Source organism: Protomyctophum bolini, assembly GCF_963924005.1.
Source record: "Protomyctophum bolini genome assembly, chromosome: 10".
Classification (NCBI taxonomy): Eukaryota; Metazoa; Chordata; class Actinopteri; order Myctophiformes; family Myctophidae; genus Protomyctophum; species Protomyctophum bolini.
The window spans coordinates 12,197,986-12,218,392 of NC_137871.1; the positions used below are offsets into that span (position 1 = coordinate 12,197,986).

The 20,407-nt window shown below is 44.2% G+C and overlaps 1 protein-coding gene and 1 long non-coding RNA gene across 3 annotated transcripts in view; one reads left to right on the top strand and one right to left on the bottom strand.

The window, feature by feature from the left end:
- LOC308322782 overlaps positions 1 to 20,407 on the bottom strand; it is a 486,306-nt gene that overhangs the window by 152,158 nt on the left and 313,741 nt on the right. The gene's annotated exons all lie outside the window — the stretch shown is intronic.
- On the top strand, positions 394 to 18,123 carry hdx (highly divergent homeobox). Of its 2 annotated transcripts, XM_080774207.1 has the most exons (11): positions 399 to 751; positions 4,319 to 4,691; positions 6,158 to 6,304; positions 6,769 to 8,040; positions 8,718 to 8,774; positions 9,655 to 9,801; positions 10,561 to 10,759; positions 11,864 to 11,949; positions 13,912 to 14,010; positions 14,552 to 14,674; positions 15,525 to 18,123. In XM_080774207.1, exons 2-11 carry the CDS (start codon positions 4,476 to 4,478, stop codon positions 15,855 to 15,857), a joined length of 2,679 nt encoding a protein of 892 aa, XP_080630333.1. In that variant the 5' UTR covers positions 399 to 751; positions 4,319 to 4,475; the 3' UTR covers positions 15,858 to 18,123. The 2 variants fall into 2 exon arrangements, 1 of the variants encoding a protein (XP_080630333.1); XR_013964750.1 differs by lacking the exon at positions 15,525 to 18,123 and having other exon boundaries at positions 394 to 751; positions 11,864 to 11,984; positions 14,552 to 14,601.

Consider the following 20,407-nt stretch of genomic DNA (forward strand, 5'->3'; position numbering starts at 1 on the left):
GTAACTTTTATGACTTTCCCTTTGCATTTAGACATCTTTGCACAAATTATTATATGCTACATGTGCCATGTGCCTTTGCTATGCCAATAAAGCATTTTTAATGGAATTAATTTGTTTCTAATGGAAAAATCCTGTTTGTCTGAGGTCACTTAGAGATCAGTCAGCCGACAAACCGGCTTAAAACTATTAAAACACGGACTCATATATAGATGTTATTGTTGTTATTGCAGCTACAATGTTTTGATTGATTGATTGAAATATTTATTAACACTTGTTCAATTCATCAAAAAATGTTTACTCATGTGTACTCATACAATATTATGTTACAGTAAAAATAAATCTTGAATTGAGATCTGTGTGACCTCTCTTTCTCCTCCTTCTCGTCCGTCCATCCATCCCTCAGTCTCTTTCTCCACCTCCTTTATCTCCTCCTCTTCATCGCTCCATTCATCCGTCTCATTTCTACTACCCATTGCTTCCATGCCTCCACCTCCTTTTCTCTCTTCCATTCTCTTTCTCCTGAGCAAAGTCAACGGTGGGCGGGACAATTGGGGGACGGACGCTCGGTTTTCAGTCCCCTCGGCTCCCCCATTGGCTCCTGTCTGCGTACACGTCACAATCATGATTAGAATTGATGATCGGACGTTGTGATTTCATTGTCTAGCGAAAAAAGGGGGGGACCGCTGCTGGTTGAAAGAAGAAATCTGCTGAATTGGGAACGTCCGTATTCTTGATTTTGACATCCAAAAGGGTACGTAACGGGAGTGATCTCACTTTGCGGTGATTTCACATCTCGCGATCTGTCCGCGCGCGGCCTCGCGCCGAGGGTGGAATCGGGCGGAATCATCCGCTGCGAGGGGTTGAGAAATCAAGAGATTTGGAAGGGAAAAGTTCAACCGCAGGCAGCAGCTATCCTTTGGGAGAGCAGGCTAATGCTAATGCTAAGCTGGCTAGTGATGGCCGCCCGGGCCTAATGTTGGGTCTGTCTGTGTGTTTGCCTGCCCTGGGGTCGGTGGCTGGACGTAATGTACTGTGCCACAGTGCCAGTATCATACAGACATACACGCTCCTGTCCAGGCTGTGGGGATCAGACATATGGCAACTTGCCTAGAGAACACACATCGTTTTCTATCCGGGTACACTGAAGATGTTATGGAATAACGCTATTCTTAGATTGCCTTTGGGGTTTCAGTTTGTATAATATTCCCAACTCCGGAGACTATAAGTTGCGGTTTGTGTATTGTGTTGAAAAATAAAAGTTAGTTCAAGTTTCGGAGACAATGCGTTCCCTTCCTCGTGTAGGCTACGTTACAGTATGGCTCTGTTTGTTTACTGTCTGTCTGTGTAGGGAAGTCCTGTCCACACGGCGTCTGGTTTCTCTCTCTTGTGTGTGTGTGTGTGTGTGTGTGTGTGTGTGTAGTTTCTGTTTATATATAAATAATCCGCTGTCAGATCCAGTCGTCCGTGGTTGTTTCCTGATATGACGCAACGACATTGTCTACATTTTTAGCATCAGTTATTAATATATTTCCATCATTCCTTGTTCTGCTGCACCCGTGCGCAGCTGTCAGAATTATTGCACATCACACACACACACACACACACACACACACACACACATCTGTTACTAAACTAAACCAGTATACAAAATGACACCGTGACTATGCACGTGATTATACAAGTATTACAAGAAGTATAAACAACTATATTAGAGCTAGGTTTATGATGATCAGGATCATCATTAACGACGCACAGATTTCCAAGTACTCTCCAGACTGGACTGACTTTCACGTTTCACCCCTGCCTTAAAATCATGCTTGCTGCATCATCATTCATCGCTCAATCACACATTGTGTAATAACGCTTTATTAAACCCCCAGGGGGAAATTCAGAGTGTTGCAGTTGCAGCTGCTTAGAAAAAGTTCACAATTACCAATAAATAGCCTACACCCACAGCAATAAACCATACAATAATAAATATCGTTATATAGAATAGACTGTATGTACTGTATCTATACATGCAAAGGATAGCTGGTCATAATAGGCCTACATAGTCATAATGTATATAAGTAATGTACATGAACGCTCACCTCAAAACACAGTCGCCACGGGCGCACAGCCAGCAAAAGCTTAAAATATGATGTGCAGAACTGATTGATTCGTTTTGATTGAATAGCAAGCCTACTTTAAAAAGCACAGGAAAGTACAGTTGCTAAGAAGATTTTAAACCCAAGAAAGCCTATATGGCTTTTTTCCATTAGTTCTCAATTTGAGAGATGCAATGGCATACATACAAGATACAAATATACAGTAATAATTATGGAAAAATATATGTACAGTAAGCAGTTGGGGGGGGGGGGGGGGGGGGGAGTGGACGACGACTAGAAAGTCTGAGACAGACAGTAAAAAAAAAACATACAATATGTGTAAGCGATGTACAGGACAATAATAATAAAAAAATAAATCTAGGAAACTGCATAGTGTTGTTTGTTGACCAAACACACTTAACTCTACAGACACTCATTTAAGCTATAGCTACAGCCATTCCAGGAACACCCATGAAGCTTTGGGATGGCTCAGGGTACAAGACATGGGTTTAGCAATTACAAAATACCAATGGGATTGGTTGATATGGGACCCAATAAAGCGTTACACTTGTTCACCTCCCAATGTATGAATGAATGTAAAGTGCTTTGAACACTTGGAAAAGCGCTATAAAAATGCAATTCATTATGACTAGAGGGTCCACCTTGTTCAATTCATCAAAATAAATTGTGGAATTCTACTCGTGTGTACTCATACATATATGATCAATGGGGATCGGGGTGGCGGTGGCTCAGGGGTGGGGTGGCTGGATGGTAACCGCAAGGTTGCCAGTTCGAACCCGGGCTTGAGCAAAACACTTGAGCAAGACACTGAACCCCTAATTGCTCCTGATGTGCTGGTTGGTGCCTTGCATAGCTTCGGCCACCATCGGTGTATGAATGTGTGTGTGAATGGGTGAATGTAATGCACAATCTATGTAAAGCGCCTTGGATAAAGGCGCTATATAAATGCACCATTTACCAATGGGCTTGGTATATATGATATTTGTTTTAATACTGTTTTTATTATAGGCATTTTGTATGACATAATTTCAGAATATCTTTGACAATGATAATCAAATTATTAAGTGATATAAAATGAAAAAAAAAATAACGACAGGTAGTATAAATGTTATATATGATATTTTTGATTGGTATTTAAGATAACCAAAGGCACAGTGCACTGACTACCCTCATACCATGTCTACTATACATATCCACAGTGAGTGACATCCACAGCGCCAGCCACAACACTAGAGGGAGCAACTGTGATCTGGTACACCCCAAATTCCACTGGTTATAAGCGCTATATATAAAAGCACCATTTACCATTTGACATGCTGTTTACATTTCTGACTAAAGTATTCAAGCAATCATCACTGTAGGAAAGTATAATGAATTACAAAACTATTATGTTTGTGCAAAACATTGAGAAATGCTCTTTTAATTTGTTGTCAGACAGAAACCTTGTGTCTCTGTTTAGTTTTTTCATAAATGAATGTCCTGACCTATGTTATACTTCGTAGTATGGACAGTGTAGTGGAAATAGATGATCTACAAGCTCACACAGTGGTGCATCGTAAACGGATGACGATGAGTTTCTTTTTCTCCACACACATTTGTTATTTCGTTTAGCTGAGTCATATTCATAATGTTTCATTATGAGTTTTCAAGACGTTTCAGATATCTGTACAAACTCATCTAAAAACTAATCATATCCGTAATATTGGATTAAGTCTGTAGCACGGTATTTCAATACTGATTAATGAGATTCTTTCAGATTAGATTATGTGATCTCATCATACCTAATTAAGTTTTTAAATCTTGCTTCTGCGTTTATCTACAAAACTCAAAGGATGGAGATGAGGACAACAGTTTGAAATTGCTACTTTTACCAAGAACCTTACAGGTTTCATGTGTTAAATACTGTATAACCGCTAGTCTATGTGCGGATGTTATTGTTTGAAAAATGAATTGCCAACCCATGTCATTTTCGGCAAAGTCCAAACCGGGTCCAACAAGTGACTCTCTCTCTCCCTCATTGCTGCCTAACGTATAGGTCATAGTTTCATCGTACAATGTAACATGTGGACTCATTTCAACACAGTCTGACAATGCGGATAATCACATTTTGCACACATACTGTATACATTTGGCTGAGGTGTTTGGCCTCACCATACAGTGCCCTCTGGTTGGTTCTAAGCTCTAAGGACCTTTCTCCTCTCCTACCGCAGAGTCCTGTCACACCATGCCTTCTTCCTGGTTCTCTCCTCGACCGTGCAGTCGACCGGCAGAGCTCCATATCCACTGAGCTAGGATGTGTGGCATCAGGACAGAGCTACGTTAGACACACTGACCAGGGAGGGCTGAGCCTGTCGTCCAACAGCCTGTATGGCTGCCCCCTTCCCCTCCAGCACCAGGATGGACGCTGCCCCCTTCCCCTCCAGCGGCAGGATGGAGGCCAGCGGCAAGATGGATGCCGCCCCCTTCCCCTCCAGCGGCAGGATGGAGGCCGCCCCCTTCCCCTCCAGCTTCAGGATGGAGTCCGCCCCCTTCCCCTCCAGCGGCAGGATGGACGCCTGGCCTGAGAGACGCGGCCTGCAGACGGTGGGTTCAACCCATTCTGACCTGAGATCAGATTTAAAAAAATGTCTTCTATGTCAGTCGCTCTTCGATTTTTCAAAAAATAGCTGACCTACAAGCTCGTAGCGCGCCACTGGGTGGCACGCTATGAGCTTGTAGATCTGCTATTTTTTACATAGCTAAAGCATAACGTAATGCTAACACCATAACACCCTGCCTAAAATGGGTTTAAGTGGTTGAGGGAAACCTGGTACTCTCAGTATAGGCAGGTAGGTAGGTAGGTAGGTAGGTACATTCTACCTGGAGCATCGACCTGGTGTTCCACGACTAACCACCACCTGGTTAGACGGTCAGGAAAATATGATGCAAGGTCAGTGCAATGTCCTGTTAAGGATAGTAACACAGCAATGCAGATGTGTCCCAAGAACCAAAGTGAAGAATCACTTCCTCTTATAGTGCTTATGTACTGGCTTTATACTGGTGTTGTATACTATATTAATAAGAAATAATTATAATAAACTTTAATTTGTATAGCACCTTTCACAAACACTGTTACAAAGTGCTTCACAGAAGAATGAATATATATATATATATATATATATACACATAAAATGAGGCAATAAAGCCTAGGGTTTGTGTTGGGCATTAAAAGCCGCTTTGTAAAGGTGTTTTAAGAAGGGATTTAAAACGAGGCACAGACTCAGCGAGCCTGGTGTCCTTAGGCAAAGGGCATTCCAAAGTGTCAGAGCTTTGATTGCAAAAGCCCTTTCTCCCTTTGTGTTTGACCGACACTTTGGAATGACCAGCAGAGCTTTGCCTGAGGATCTCAGGCTACATGCTTTGCTATTGGGAGAGTATAGGTAGGCCTATGTCAGGAATATAAGTCGGAGCAAGACCCAGACCTGGGCCATGTATGTAATCCTATATATTAATCCATTTTGGGAGTTAATGTTTTAAAATCAGGTCTAGATGGGTTAAAATTGGCTAACGGGAGGGCTGGCCGGAAGGCTCACAGTTTGAGCTTTAGCTAGATCAGCTATTGTCACAATATTTATGTGTGGAACCAAGTCAAACTACATGTAATCCCATTTTGGGGCGGGAACCCCTTTTGGTGGTAGCATTATGTTATGCTTTAGCTATTGAAAAATAGCAGATCTACAAGCTCATAGCGCGCCACCGAGTGGCGCGCTACGAGCTTGTAGGTCTGCTATTTTTGAAGAATCGTGAAAAGTGACATGAAAGTGTTTGAGAACGACTGACATAGAAAAACATAGCTCTTTCAAGAAAACATTAGAAGACATTTGCAGAATCGTTCCCAGGCCTAAATGGGTTAACTACATATGAATTGCTTATCGGAAACGGGGTCCCCATTTCAAATATGATTTATTTTGGCCACAGCCTGACAAGGTTGAGAACGCCTGCTCTAGTGTCATGTGATGATGTAACAGTGTCATGTGATGATGTAACAGTGTCGTGCACTGGTGTTTCAGATGAACCTGCGGTCGGTGTTCACGGCGGATCAGCAGAGGGTCTTGGAGCGTTACTACGATAACGGAATGACCAACCAGAGCAAAGCCTGCTTTCAGCTCATACTGCAGTGTGCTCAAGAGACCAAACTGGACTTCAGTGTGGTCCGGGTAGGCCTGTGTGTGTGTGTGTGTGTGTGTGTGTGTGTGTGTGTGTGTGTGTGTGTGTGTGTGTGTGTGTGTGTGTGTGTGTGTGTGTGTGTGTGTGTGTGTGTGTGTGTGTGTGTGTGTGTGTGTGTGTGTGTGTGTGTGTGTGTGTGTGTGTGTGTGTGTGTGTGTGTGTGTGTGTGTGTGCGCGTGTGTGCGTGCGTGTGCGTGTGTGTGTGCATGTGTGTGTGTGTTGGCATGGGTGAATACCATACCTCCTTTATTCATATAACACATTTAAATAACAACGTTGTAACAATTTTTTTCAAGAATAATTGTCAAACTGTATATATTTTTCTCACCACTCCTGATCTATATCAATGTAGGTTATTACTATTAACAGAATGTATACCATACAGATTGATTAAAATAATGTTTTATTCATTAATTAAGTGACTTTACTGACTTGATGGTTCTGCTCCTTGCAGACGTGGGTCGGCAACAAACGACGTAAGGTGGCCTCCAAGTTCGACCAGAACGGAGACGGCCTGTCCCATTCCTTATCCAATCAGGGATTCCCGGGGGGACTGCTGCCCAATCAAGCGCTGGCAGGCGGAGCTCTGTCCAATCACCACAGCCTGAGCACTGGGGGAGCACTGGTGGCCGGAGCCATGCTGACGGCTGAGATGGTCGCCGCCCGGAACATCCAGAACCGGCCCCACCTCGTTCCCTCGTCCACTTCCTTCCCCGCTACCTCATCAACGTCTTCCTCCACCTCCTCCTCCCCGCTCAGCGCTGGGAACAACAACAGCAACAGCAACAACGACGTCATTCTGACGGGGATCTACTCCCTTAACTCTGCCTCTCGCCCCAGGCCCCGCCCTGTCCCCCTCCCTTCTCACTCTGACTCCGAGCTGTCTTCCCACGCCCACTCGTCTCTCCTCTGCCTATCGCTGCACAACAGGAACACCTCCAGCACCTCCCCCGTCCACTCCAAGCAGGCCTTGTTCTCTCGGAGGCCCCCGGCCCTCTCCTCCTCGCCCTCGGGGCATTCCGGGCCCTCGGTCTACACTCCAGCCAGGAAGGGAGGCTTCTCCCTGGGCGAGGCGGGTCCAGGTGGAGGTCCAGGTGGAGGTCCGGGCCCGGGGGCAGGTGTAGTACTTCACAGCTGGGTTCGGCAGTACGAAACAGCGCAGGCCCGCTCCTGGCCCTCCTCCTCCTCGCAGACTCAGCCTCAGGCCCAGCCTCGGCCTCACTCCAATCCCCAGCCCCACCCTCCTCCCCCTCCAGCCCCGCCAAGAGCCAGGGTCTCGCTCTCGCTGCCGGTCCAAACCCCCAGGCCTTCCTCTGACTACACGCCCCGGATCCAGCAGGTCTTCACCCTGTCGGACAAGCCCGATGCCGGGGGACTGAGGCAGGCACTCGTCCCCAGTTGGAGGGGCCAGGAAAGTCATAGGCGGATGCCCCACCCCCCGGACCCCAGTGGCTGCTTTTCTATCGCCATGGAAACGGGGGACGAAGAAGATGAATGGCGAAGGGAGGAGGAGTTGGCAAATATGTCGGCTCAGAGACACACCCACAGGGGCAATAGGTCAGCCAGCCCCAGCCCAACCCGGGTTGACCTGTCTGGGGAGAGAGGAGGCCATACACCCCCCAACACTAGCTCCAGACCTGGACCCCAGCAGAGCAACATGGCACTCCCTCACGGCAGCTACTCAGTCACAGCACAGACCTCACCCAAAGGGGGATGTAGCGCACAGGTAGGGGTTGGATCTCACTGGTGATACCAGAGACCGCCTGTAGGAAAGCTGCAAGGCGAAACGTTGTTGGAGAGAGAGACAGAAGGGAAGCTAAGGGCCGATTCATACTCCTATTTTACCGCTGTTTCGGCGCTGTAGTGCCGAAATGATTTTGGCTCATCAGACATTTTCAGTAGCACCGAAGAGCCGACTTTAGGACCGTACCCGCCCCCCCTGAACCTCAAATGATGTCACATTGTAGGCTCTACAGAGCCGAACCGACTTTTATTCGGCTCTAAAACAGGAGTATGAATCGGCCCTAATAGGGAGACAGACAGTAGGAAATCTGAAGTGTAGGAGAGAGAGGCAGAAAAGCTGAGCAGAAGACAGTGTAGGAGAGACAGAATCTACAAAAGCTGAGAGAGAGGGACAAGTGTATGAGAGGCTGGCAGACGGTAAAGCTGAAAGGGAGACAGTGTAGGGGAGACGGATAGGAGAAAAGCTCTGTGCATGACACACACACATAAATTGAGAGGGATACAGTGTAAGAGAGACGGACTATAGACAAGCTGAGAGGGAGACTCATTTAGTACAGTGTAGGAGAGACGGATCATGGTGGATGAGCTGAGAGACGGCGTAGAATCTACACTGTCGATAATTGAGTGTTTGTATTTAGCTGATTGTGTGTTTGTGTTTAGACTTCTGTCAGTGTGACGGCTGCTCCTTGGTTCCTCAACAATTCCAGGAAGAGAACAGTAAGTACTAATTAGTCCATCCTCCATCGTTAACACACCTCGTTATCCGACTTACTTAACACAAGGCTCTGAACATTTGAGCTATGCAAACAAATGAATACATACAGGCCTCTGTGTAGCTGTCACACTTGACATTGAAATGTCATGTTCATTACATATCCCATAATATCAAGCTTCCTTCCTTCCTTTAAAGAATAGGATATATCTTTTTTAATGTTGATTTGCATCATTGTGCAGAATAAATCTTAACAGAAAAATGTGAATCAAGCAAATCAGCGCTCGGGTGGCGCAGTGGTATAAAGTGCCTGCCCACCACCGTCAGAGGTTATGGGGTTATGGGTTTGAATCCACCGCGGTGCATCCGGCTTTGTCGGGCATCTACACAAACAAAATTGGACCATGTTCACGGAAGGGAAGCCAGGCGAGGTGAGGGTGTTGGGGAGAAAGGGGGGGGGGGGGTCAAATTGCTTTATATTCTGGGGTTGTTGCCTCTCATGCCGAGGTGCATATTGATTTGGAGCGTTGGACCTCGTTTGTCTGTCTTCTCAAAGTCTTCTCTCAGTGCTTGGAGTTTGGTAATACAGTATACTATTGTTGGTGGTATAGTTTCTCGATCTCTGACACTAAGCCCTGTATTTGTCACATAAAATCGATCAGCGATCAGTGTTCGCTCATGTTTATTTAGTTGATATATTTCACTCATTTAATGAAGGCAGACTTGTTAATAAGTTAATAACACATGATAAAGGAGAAGCAACAGAGAGATATATTATATTATTAGCTTTTTCAGAAAACTGTCAGGATTTAGAAGACAATTTTAGAATCTGATCTCAGGTCAAAATGTGGAAATAAGTGTGGAATGTTGTGCTTTGTGTACCAGCTGCAGGACCGGACCCAGTTCAGCGACAGAGACCTGCTCCAGCTGAAGCGCTACTGGGACAGAGGCATGACCAGTCTGGGCTCCGTGTGCAGGGAGAAGATCGCAGCCGCGGCCGACCAGCTCAACGTTGACTCTGAGATAGTCAAGGTAACCCTGCTCATACTGATGGAGAGATAAAGAGATGATGAATCTGAAACGCAGCGAGTTTGAAAAGCCGGAGAGGCACTGGTAAGAGTTAACGGTCAAAAAAAACAAACCAATGTAAATTAATTTGTTTTAGTCTTGTGCTAAATTGCTGCAATGGGGGGTCTCTGAATGAATGTACTGTATGTACAGTATATCAATAGATATTATGTACATGTCTTTCAACAATGAATACACAAATGAACATGCACAGGAGGACCCCGATGGAAACGAGCCAATAGGCTTTCTTTCTTGGATTTCTTTCAATCCTCTTAACAGACCTTTTTTCTGCAAACTGTTCATAAAGCAATCAGTCAGTCAGTCAGTCAGTCAATCACATTTTATCACCAATGAGTACATGAAGGCTCCGGAGGAACACTGGCTGTGGAATCTGAATGTTCTCATTGAATGCGACTCGTGAGCTTGTGGATCTGCCATTTTCACCATTCGTTGTATGACAAAATATACAGGGCTTAAGTGGTTCAGTAGTTAATGGTTCGTCTGATTTGGATCTTGGATCAGATCCTATTTGACAACTTGAATAATAATAATTTAGTCCCCACTCCTGTTGGGGACCTTTTTTTTGTAAATTTGCACATATATACGTACGTGAAATCTGTCCTCTGCATTTACCCGTCCTAAACTGTAAGAAGCAGGGGGCACTATTGAAATCAAATATGACCGATACATCGAACCTTATCTGTTCCCGTTTTCCACTTACAGACATGGATTAGCAACCGGAGGAGAAAGTACCGCCTCATGGGCATTGAGATCCCGGCTCCTAAAGGCGGACCCGCCGTGTTCACGACATCATCGCCAGGGAGAGACTCTCCGTTGACCCTGAGCCCTGACGAGGATGGGCTAAGAACCCCCGAATTTGGGGATGACTTGAACGATGGGGGATCTCTCTGCTTGTCCGAAGGTAATATTACTCCAGACAGGAACATAATGTCGATGTCGGGCAGAAACCAGCCATCTCCATTTTTTTTTACATTTTCTTTTTATTTAATTTAATAAATCAGTGCTATTGAACACCCTTTACGTCTGTGTGTGGGTCTTACAAATATTGAATCAATGAAAAGTATTAAACAAGCGCTTCTGACTAAACGTCCCAACTCCCTCCTCACTGTGATGTCGGTTAAACCACCCAACTCCAACTTTGTAGATAGCTGTTTTTTCCATCATTGATTAGAATGACAAAGTCAGATAAAAAATAATCTACATTAATAGCCAAAAACCTCCCAACAACACTTGAGCTAAATTTGGGTAAGGTGATTATAATTCAAGGATCAATGTAGTGGCGTTCTTTTTTCTTTTTTATAATTTCCTGAAACGTTGATATTTTGGACAGCAGAGATATACATTATGCATTTAAACGTGCATGTAGAGTATGTGCATTTAAACGTGCATGTAGAGTATGTGCATTTAAACGTGCATGTACGTAGAGTATGTGCATTTAAACGTGCATGTAGAGTATGTGCATTTAAACGTGCATGTATGTTTACACATCAGGGTAGAATGTTTTATTGTCTTTATTTATGGAAATACACCGGAATAACACTTTTCTCTTACACTGTTTAACTTTAAAAGATGCAATTAAATGAAGTCTATCTTTTACTAATCTCTCAAGCAGAGGGCGCTATTTTTCCTTTTTTTGCCGATGGGTTCCCAGATTGGTCTTTTACAAACCAATGTAAACATTTTAATATCATTCGTATGAACTACTTTAGCCTCATCTACATGCGTGGAATAGTGGAAATAAGACAATCCACAAGCTCGCAATACAACGTGTTGTGAGTAACTTGTAACTTGGAGTATTATTAGATGTTTATCCCTAAATTTCCACGACATGAGCTTGTAGCTAGAACATAGAATATAAAAAATAAAAAATAAAAGGCCCCAATAGGGATGGCGGGGTTAATATGGTTAATAACTTGTATAAATATAGCTATCATAAATGGAGAATTTGATCAGTTTCCCAGCCCAGTGTGATGGATTAAACTGCCTGGTGGTGTTTCTGTCCTAGATGGCAATACTGACTCGTACCAGAGAGATTTGGATGAAGACGGAGGAGATTTATCTTGTAACACTGCCCCCTTGGACAACAACGTGGTACCGCATTGTTTTTATTTCATCTTATTTTACCGGTATTCTATTTAATTTTATTACTGTACACACATCACATTAAAAAGTGCCACTCCTAATTGGTAAAAACCCAGTACAACAGCCACAGAACACAAATCCTAATATAAACAAATGGATATACTTAGTTTAAACAATACAATGTATCAAGTGCAGTCAAGTTCATCCCTACATTCATAAAGTTCATCAATTACTTTTGGCCTTGAGGGAGGGAAATAAAAAACAGATCTCTTTTTTTAACAGTGCAGGTTCATATATTGAGTGACCTGTAGTGCCTGCCAGATAAGAGGGCAACAGGTCAAACCGGTGGTGACCTTGTGAACAGTCTTGTAATGTAATGTAATATCTTTGGTTCTGGAAAGGCTGTTTACCTCCAGGGAGGGCAAAGGGCAGCCAATGATTTTTTTTTGTGTGCTGTATTTATGACCCTTTGGGCAGCTTTTGCCATGCCACACTGTGATGCCATAGGTCGGATGACCGTAGGACACAATGCACAATGCTATTCAACATTTCATGAGCTCTGTTAGGGAGTGAAGACACGGCTGTGGTCAAAAGGGCACAGCGGTGTTGTCAGTCCAGGGGAGGTTTGTCAGAGGTGACGGGTTACCAGGAATTTAAAACTGGACCCCTTCACATAGTCGCCATTTATGAATACAGGGTTGTCCTTTCTGAAATCCAGCTGTATGCAATCAATGCTGCGGTGTCAAGCTGCGCTTAATGTGACACGCCCAGGGCGGGCTGCGTGGATTTGTCTATACTCTAGAGACATAATAGTGGATAATGAGCACTTTATTAAGATATGGTGGTGGTGCCTAATCATTAAGAACTCGGTAGGTGAGAAGGATGATTTTAAATTCAATTCTGGAATGCAGAGAAGTTACTATGGGAGAAATAAAATCTTTCTTTTTCACGTTCCCGTCGTTACACACGCAGCAACATGCTGGACAAGCTCGGGAGTCTTTAGGGAGTCTGATAGTAAGGATCCAGCCTGAAGGGAACTAATGTGTGGAGTGTGGACTAGATTTTCAGTGTCTTTGAGACAGGACGTTCTTGACCTTTTGCAATGTCATGTGCGCAGACATTCTCTAGGCTCTGTCTAGCAGTGACGTAGACTCCGTGGGGGCGGCGGGGCTCGAGCCCGCATGATGAATTAGACACAGTATGTAGGCTACAAGTATATTCGCCGTCGCGCCCGTTCGCGCAATTCTCGTCTTTGCATTGACTTTGTGTGTAATCGCGCAGCTCTGACCATCCATTTCTGAACACACGTTAACACCTCCTTTTGTCCGGTGCCCGTCCCCTTGTACACATGCAGATCAGGCATTCAAATGCTAATCTTGTTTTCACCTGCCAGGTATAGGGTACAGTACTGTACTCTGCTTAGGCTACTTGTTCACAATGAAAAGGAGTAGCCTACCAGATGACTCAGTGCTGCATACAAATAAGTGTTTAGAACTTAAACGCTTGGGTTTATAGGGTGGAAAGAAACAGGTCTGTACCTCTGAGAGAGTGTACAAATTAGAAACGATAGGAAACATTTGGTACCATTTTGTACATTGTCAGAGTTATGGGGGTTCCTTGAAATTATTAGTTTTTTTAGAACCACTGCTCTGCTCTCGTGTCCCTGACGATTCAGAAATGCAGGTAGAGTCTGCACACTGGATCATCCAAAAGCTTAGTGAAATGTATTTACCACCATAGAACATGACGTTTGGCTCTACCTTAGACAATATTTCAAACACTGTATGTTTAGATGTTGTAATATTGTCCTACTACTGCTGAACAAAAAAGATCAAATGCTTCTCAACATACTATGATACATTGTTCAGCTTACTTGCCAAACGGGGCTAATTCCTATTTTGATTCTTGACGTCATTCTAATCACTATGATTTGTTGCTATAGCTGCTGACGGATCTGTGTTTTCAAAATAGAAGATCGAGATAATTGACGAAGATGAGGATGATGGTGACGATGGTGGTGGAATGGTGGCTTCGACCATGGAGCAAATGCAGAGTCTGCTGGAGTTCAAGGTGAAGACCCAAAACTCATGAGAAGAATAGAATGACATGCACATCCACACCCTGTGTTGGGGCAGGTGCTGAGCTAAAAGTGACAGTAAAAGAAAATGAAATAATTTATTGCACCCTTTTACAAGTGCTGTACTTGTAAAGGGTGCAATAAAGGAAATATCTTTAAACGGAGCCCATCAGTGTGCAAGCATTTCATAGAACACACAAAATCACTGTAACACACTGTAGCCGCAGTGTTTAACTATATACGATTTGGGATTTGATATATATATATATATATACGTCAAACTGAGAAATTATGTCTTGGAGGTACCAACTATGGGGGATGATGATTTACGATTCTGTTCCTATTGGTACATAACTCGGACGGCGCTGAGTCGAACTGAAGTTGACTTTCGCAAACGTTCGGCACGGCGACACGCTCACTTTAGCTCGCTCGCCGGTGTGCCTGTACACATACGTCTCTGTGTTCGTGAAGGTGCACTGTACGCGCATGCACGCCAAGTGGGCTAAAAATGCTTATTTGGTGCAATTATTTCAGCATGAGGAAGTGCAGTTCCTGGAGTCGGAGCTAGGGAACCAAAAACAGAAGTACCAGGAGCTGGAGTTGTTCACCAGGAGTCTGCTGAATGCCGTGAGGAACAATGACCTGCACAAACAGCAGGTACAGTAGACACGTCATCGGGAGGAAGCGCTAATCACTGTCGGGTCCAAAACCATTCCTTTTTTTTTCTTTTTTTTTTTTAAAGACACCTCTTGATGAAGGTCCAGAGGGGCCGAAACGTCCCTTTTGGTGTTTTAACTACGCATTATGCTATGCTTTAGCTATTGAAAAATAGCAGATCTACAAGCTCATAGCGCACCACCGAGTGGCGCGCTACGACCTTGTAGGTCTGCTATTTTTTTTTTATCGTAAAAATGCGGCACACATCTTTGATATATTCTTTCAGAGCGAACGTTTTTTTATTTATTTCGACCTCAGGCCTAAATTAAATACTTTTTTCATGATTGCTTCAGTTGTCACTGTCCAACGCACCTTTCCAAACATTTCTTTTGCCACATATTATTATTTTTAAAACAATAGCCAATCTACAAGCATGATGAAGTACTAGAAGTAGTAGGACAAAATCTCTTTACCGTCATTTTCAATTTTGCACGAATATTGACGCCTAAAATTCAGCGTGCCAGAATTGACAAATTATTTTATTTGTTTGAAACTTAGTAGTTCTGTCACTGAATGTAAATGAAATCTTGCTTTTGTGTATGCGACCTGTGAGAGGGAGGATGACTGATTTAAGCAGTCACACCTGGCCTGAGTCAAACTAGAACTGGACTCAGAGCTGGGTGTAGCTGCGCACCCGTTGTGCATGGACTTGATCAAGGCACAACGGGTTAAATCAGTCACCTCCACAAACACTCAGGAGAGAGCCTCTGGTGAGTCCAGTTCTAGTTTGACTCAGGCCAGGTGTGACTGCTTAAATCAGTCATCCTCCCTCTCACACGGCCATATACAGGAACTTCTTGCCAGTCTACCTCAGCCTCCGGACATGGACTGGGACATGCCTCTCGAGGAGGAGGAGGACAGAGCCCAGCCCGTCGACGCGTCAACGGAGATGTCGTCCAACCACGACGAGGCCTCGATGACCGCGGCGGCCAATGGGGAGTCGCCGTTGCCGTCGGCCGTCGATAAAGACTTCCCGGTGGTCACGGTCATCAGCGAAGACGGCTCCTCAATCGAGACCACGCAGCCCTCTGCATCAGAGGAGCTGCCCGAGGAACCCGATACCGAGCTACCCGAGGAAACCGGTACCGAGCTACCCGAGGAAACCGATACCGAACTGCAGTGACTCTAACAAACTGTATGTGTACGTGCATAAACATACTGATATTATACACAACACACTCACACATGCCATAATGTAGCAGGTATTGGACAAAAGTGACTCTTCTGTCTTGAGGCTATAAGGTCACGCATACGCTTCAGACGCGCCAGCGTCCCGCTTCTATTGGAGCAAGAGGGTGAAGCGTCTGGTTCGCGGCGTGGGTGAACATTTCACCAACCAATAGCAAAAAATGGTTGTCACCACTTGGCAGGGATTTAGCTTGTAGTTTTCTTTCAGTTTGCCAACCAACAGGTAGGGTTGGGTCTGGATCTGGAACCGGAGGAACCGGATCCAACATTCTTTTAATTTCAAGGACCACCATAACTCTGAGAGTGTACAAATGGAACCGAATGGACCTGGTGACGGGTCCATTTGGTTTGATTTGTACACTCGGACCTGTAAGGGTCCATTTGGAACTCCCTATAGGCAGGGACGCAACTGGGTGGGGAATGGGGGGGGGATAGGTCCCCTGCCAACGTCACACTTGTCCCCCCCAAAATGAGTTGGGGGTTCGCTCGCTCTTGTCCCGGCTCAGCTTGGAAGTTGTTACACCGCCATCAGTGACCCATTGTGCTTTGCACTCTGTGGTGATTGCGTAATGATTCTAATAATACAGGAACAGGATTCAATAGGTCACCCCTATTGGTGTCACGCACTGTTTTTGACTTCTTGTTGATGCGTAACACGTGTATTGACGTGTTTTTACAGCTCTAGCAGTGATTTCAAGGACCCCGTTTGACAAGCATTGCCATTAGGCTACTTTTAATGCCATTTCTACCTGTGGGACTCCAATTGATAATGTAAAATCAATGTTAATTTAACTCTGAGAGCGTCCACATAAGGGCCCATAAGGGTCCATTTGGTTTCAAACTATATATCATGTAGCATGGGTACCCCCTGGAACTCGCTCAAGGACCCCTGGGGGTCCCTGGACCCCACTTTGGGAATTATATTATTATTATTACACTATTTTTGGATTTATGGGGAAAGGAGGAGATCGACGCGTCGCTAATGAAAGCTCCACAACTGTCAACACCGGTAAGCTGCCTGCAGGTTTTTTTCTTTTCTTTTTTTTCCAACACTAACTACATGTTTAAAAAATGCGAACCCTCTCCTCTCCTGAAAACTGCCCAGGAGAGTTCGGTGAGAGTTGCGCCACTGCCTATAGGAATCATTAAAGGGAACTGTTAAAGGAATCGGACTGTTAGGGAATCGTTACGGAACCGTTAAATCCCAACCCTACACGCAGGACAACATGGGAACCTGACGTGTCTGATGCCTCTGCATGCGTTGCGTTGGCTACCCCCAGCCTGACTTGTATGTATGACTGTACCCTTAAACGAGTAGTTCACCCCCAAAAAAAAACACTTATTTTGAATTCATGGATTATTATGATTTTTTCTCTTGCTTTCTTTTTTTTGTCACTTTCCTAAGCCAATAGTTGATGACCGGTGGAGTCTATCTGGCAGCCACCGGTCACAAAATTGGCTTTGGAAAGTGACTAAAAAAACCAAAAAATATCTTTAAGGCATTTTTAGGGTGAACTACTCCTTTAAACTTAATTTATATTCCATCATTATACAGCAGTGTTGCTCCATGAAAGGAAGAGATTTTCAAGCTAACAATGCGGCTGCATTGTAAGTTTAGGCTGACCATTATTTCCAAACCCCCAAAATCAATGTATGTGCACGTCCATGCACATGTGCTAACTCAGTTTCCTCTTTTAAAACTATTAAAAGAAATAAAAAAGAAATAATATTGAATTATCTCTTAACTTTTTCTTTATTTATGCTTTGATAAATAGACAGCAAGTCTATCATATTATTTTATTCTTAGATTATTATTTTTTAATCATTGTCTAATTTATTTTTTCACTTTTTTCTGTTTCTATGTCTGATATACACTTTGTAAACTTGTTTTTAAAAAAGTGCTATGTAAATTGTTCATTTTAACTATTATTACAATGAGCACCATGTTTGTGTTTTACAGATACTTGTACAGACACCCCGGCTGAAATGGGGGTGTATGACCACTGTACTGTTGGCTTGAAATTCGGTTCCTTTCAGAGAGGACCAGGGGTATAAATTATTAGGCTTTACACACGCAGACACACACACATGCTCCATGCCCAGTGCCTGTGCAGATTGACACTTCACACTGACTGTTGGGCTGACAAAGCCTCCACTGTTGCATATCATTGGCCTTTTGCTCTGGGTCTCATCCCAGAGAGAACAATAAACAACCTCTATCTAACTTAACCACATGGCGTTTTGTTTCTATATGAGAAAGGTGTATAATAATTGTCAAGATATATGCTATTTCCTTCGTACATACGAGTGATAATGTACTTTTCACCTTGACCTTAACTGTGAACTTCACCCTGGGCCTGTCCCACCAAAAAGCCATGGGAAGGCAGGAGAGCCATCATTCGCTCTAGTTTTCAGGACAATCCACATGCCCTTGAGCAAGACCCTTAACTGCTCACGACGAGTAGTTTGATGCCTCGCATGGTTTCTCCTCCACCCCCTGTGTGTCATTGGGTGGATGTAACATGCTTTGGATAAAGACACTACGGCCATATACTGTACAGTACAATCCCATACGGTCATATTCATTCACATCTGAAAAAAACACATTCTTGGGAAGATGTTTTTGAATAGATTTAGTGCATAGACACCTTATAGAACCTTATTGAACCTCACCCCGACGCCCTCAGACGTGCGTGTGTGCACGCGCATGGCCATGCATGTGCAAGAAACAGAAAATGGATGAGCTGTAAGCCTCTTACTTTCACTTGGATAAAGAGCGATGGACAGGCTTATAAAAATGTCTGGATTTGAAATATTATACACCCTTATAGGTCAGAGGCATGCACATAACGGACACTCATAGCTGTTCGTCACAAGATGACAGCCGGTCCTCGCGCTTGCACTAATATTCATGTTGCGTTTACTTTGTTCGTTAGGAAAGACACCATCATTACGCTGACAGACGAATGTGTGTCACCGGACGCAAACGTAATACATCGTATCAACATTGTATTACCCCCCCCCCCCACCCCTCAGCTTTGTGTGCAGTTTCTTTGGTTGTGACGCAATGGCAATGGGTAGTTTATTTTACCATGAATGCACTTAAGATTTCGTCCACACACAAGTAAAAAAAATTATCATTAGATTAGGTAACGGTTATAGCTAGGTATAGAGACATGAATGACATTTGCATAGAAAATGTGTCATCATAATGCAAATTGATACAGCCTAGCAAGTCACATGTATCAGCTCAGTGGAACAGCACAATTATAACTACCATACATGGTTATAAAGTGTCATTATATATAAATTCATGTTATAATTGGCTATGCATTGAGGCATATAATGTGCAGCTTCCATCAATAACCCTTTTTTCTTATGTGTCCCCAAAAGTATTTGTAATGACAAGTGGGTTGTTGATTCCCAGGAAACGCCATGACAACGTTCGACAGGAAACTTATTTGTGGCTCGCAGCCTCGCACACACAAATTGAGACAAGCTCAACCTATATGGAAAAGGGACATGGGTCCCTAATGCCACTTGTCCTGTCACTCTAGCTTTCGTTCCCCACATTTATGGCATATAAAATAGTAAAATAAATCCACACCACCACAACAACAACAACACAAATGTGTTTGTACACCCTGAGGAAGTCATATCAGCAACAATATGAGCTGCAAGCCTGTCCCCTGAGACCCAGACACCTAACAGCAATTCCTGGAGGTGCCGAGTCATATGGTTCCTTCTCTTTCTAAGTCTCAGGGGCTCTAGTATCCCACAGTGAGGGACTTCCAGTGTGGAACCACCTGGTTCTCTTCTGTGCTGGCGAGGGGCCAGTGAGGTGCCAGCTGGTCCCAATGGAGAACCAGCTGTATACCCTGAAATGTAGACCATGTCAGACAATTTCACGCAATACAGTATAGAGTACAGTACCTGCCATTTGCAGCAAGGTTTCAGTGAGACCCCATTTTTGAGGGGCGCTGGCGCCTCCTATATATACAGCTTTTGTCCCCACATGTCTCATATTTGCCATTGACAATGAAATGAGAAATTAGGTCATACTGTATGTGCCTCAAATATGACGCAAATTTGTGGCAACACAAACATTAAATGCAAATTATGCCGTTGACAATGAAGGGAAGTTTTTCATCATATGTAGACGAGCAAATCAGCTAACCACATAAATTCAGTTGTTCATGATATATAAGAAGTGTCTCTCGCATGCGATCTCTCCCACCGCTGTGCAAAATACTCTGACCCAGCCTCCCCGTTAGTTCCTCCCTCAAGTTGGCTGTGGGGGCGAGGAGTGTCATGGAGGTAGACCACACTGTGGGCTCAGAGGGAAGGAACCTGGCCCCAGGTCAGGATCATCCTCCTTTAACTGCTTGAAGGTGTTGCAGAGGCCAAAAGGCATGACCAGAAAGGGCCATTATTCCCTGTCTGATGGAGAAGGCGTTCTTGGGCTGAGCCCCTGGGGACAGTTCG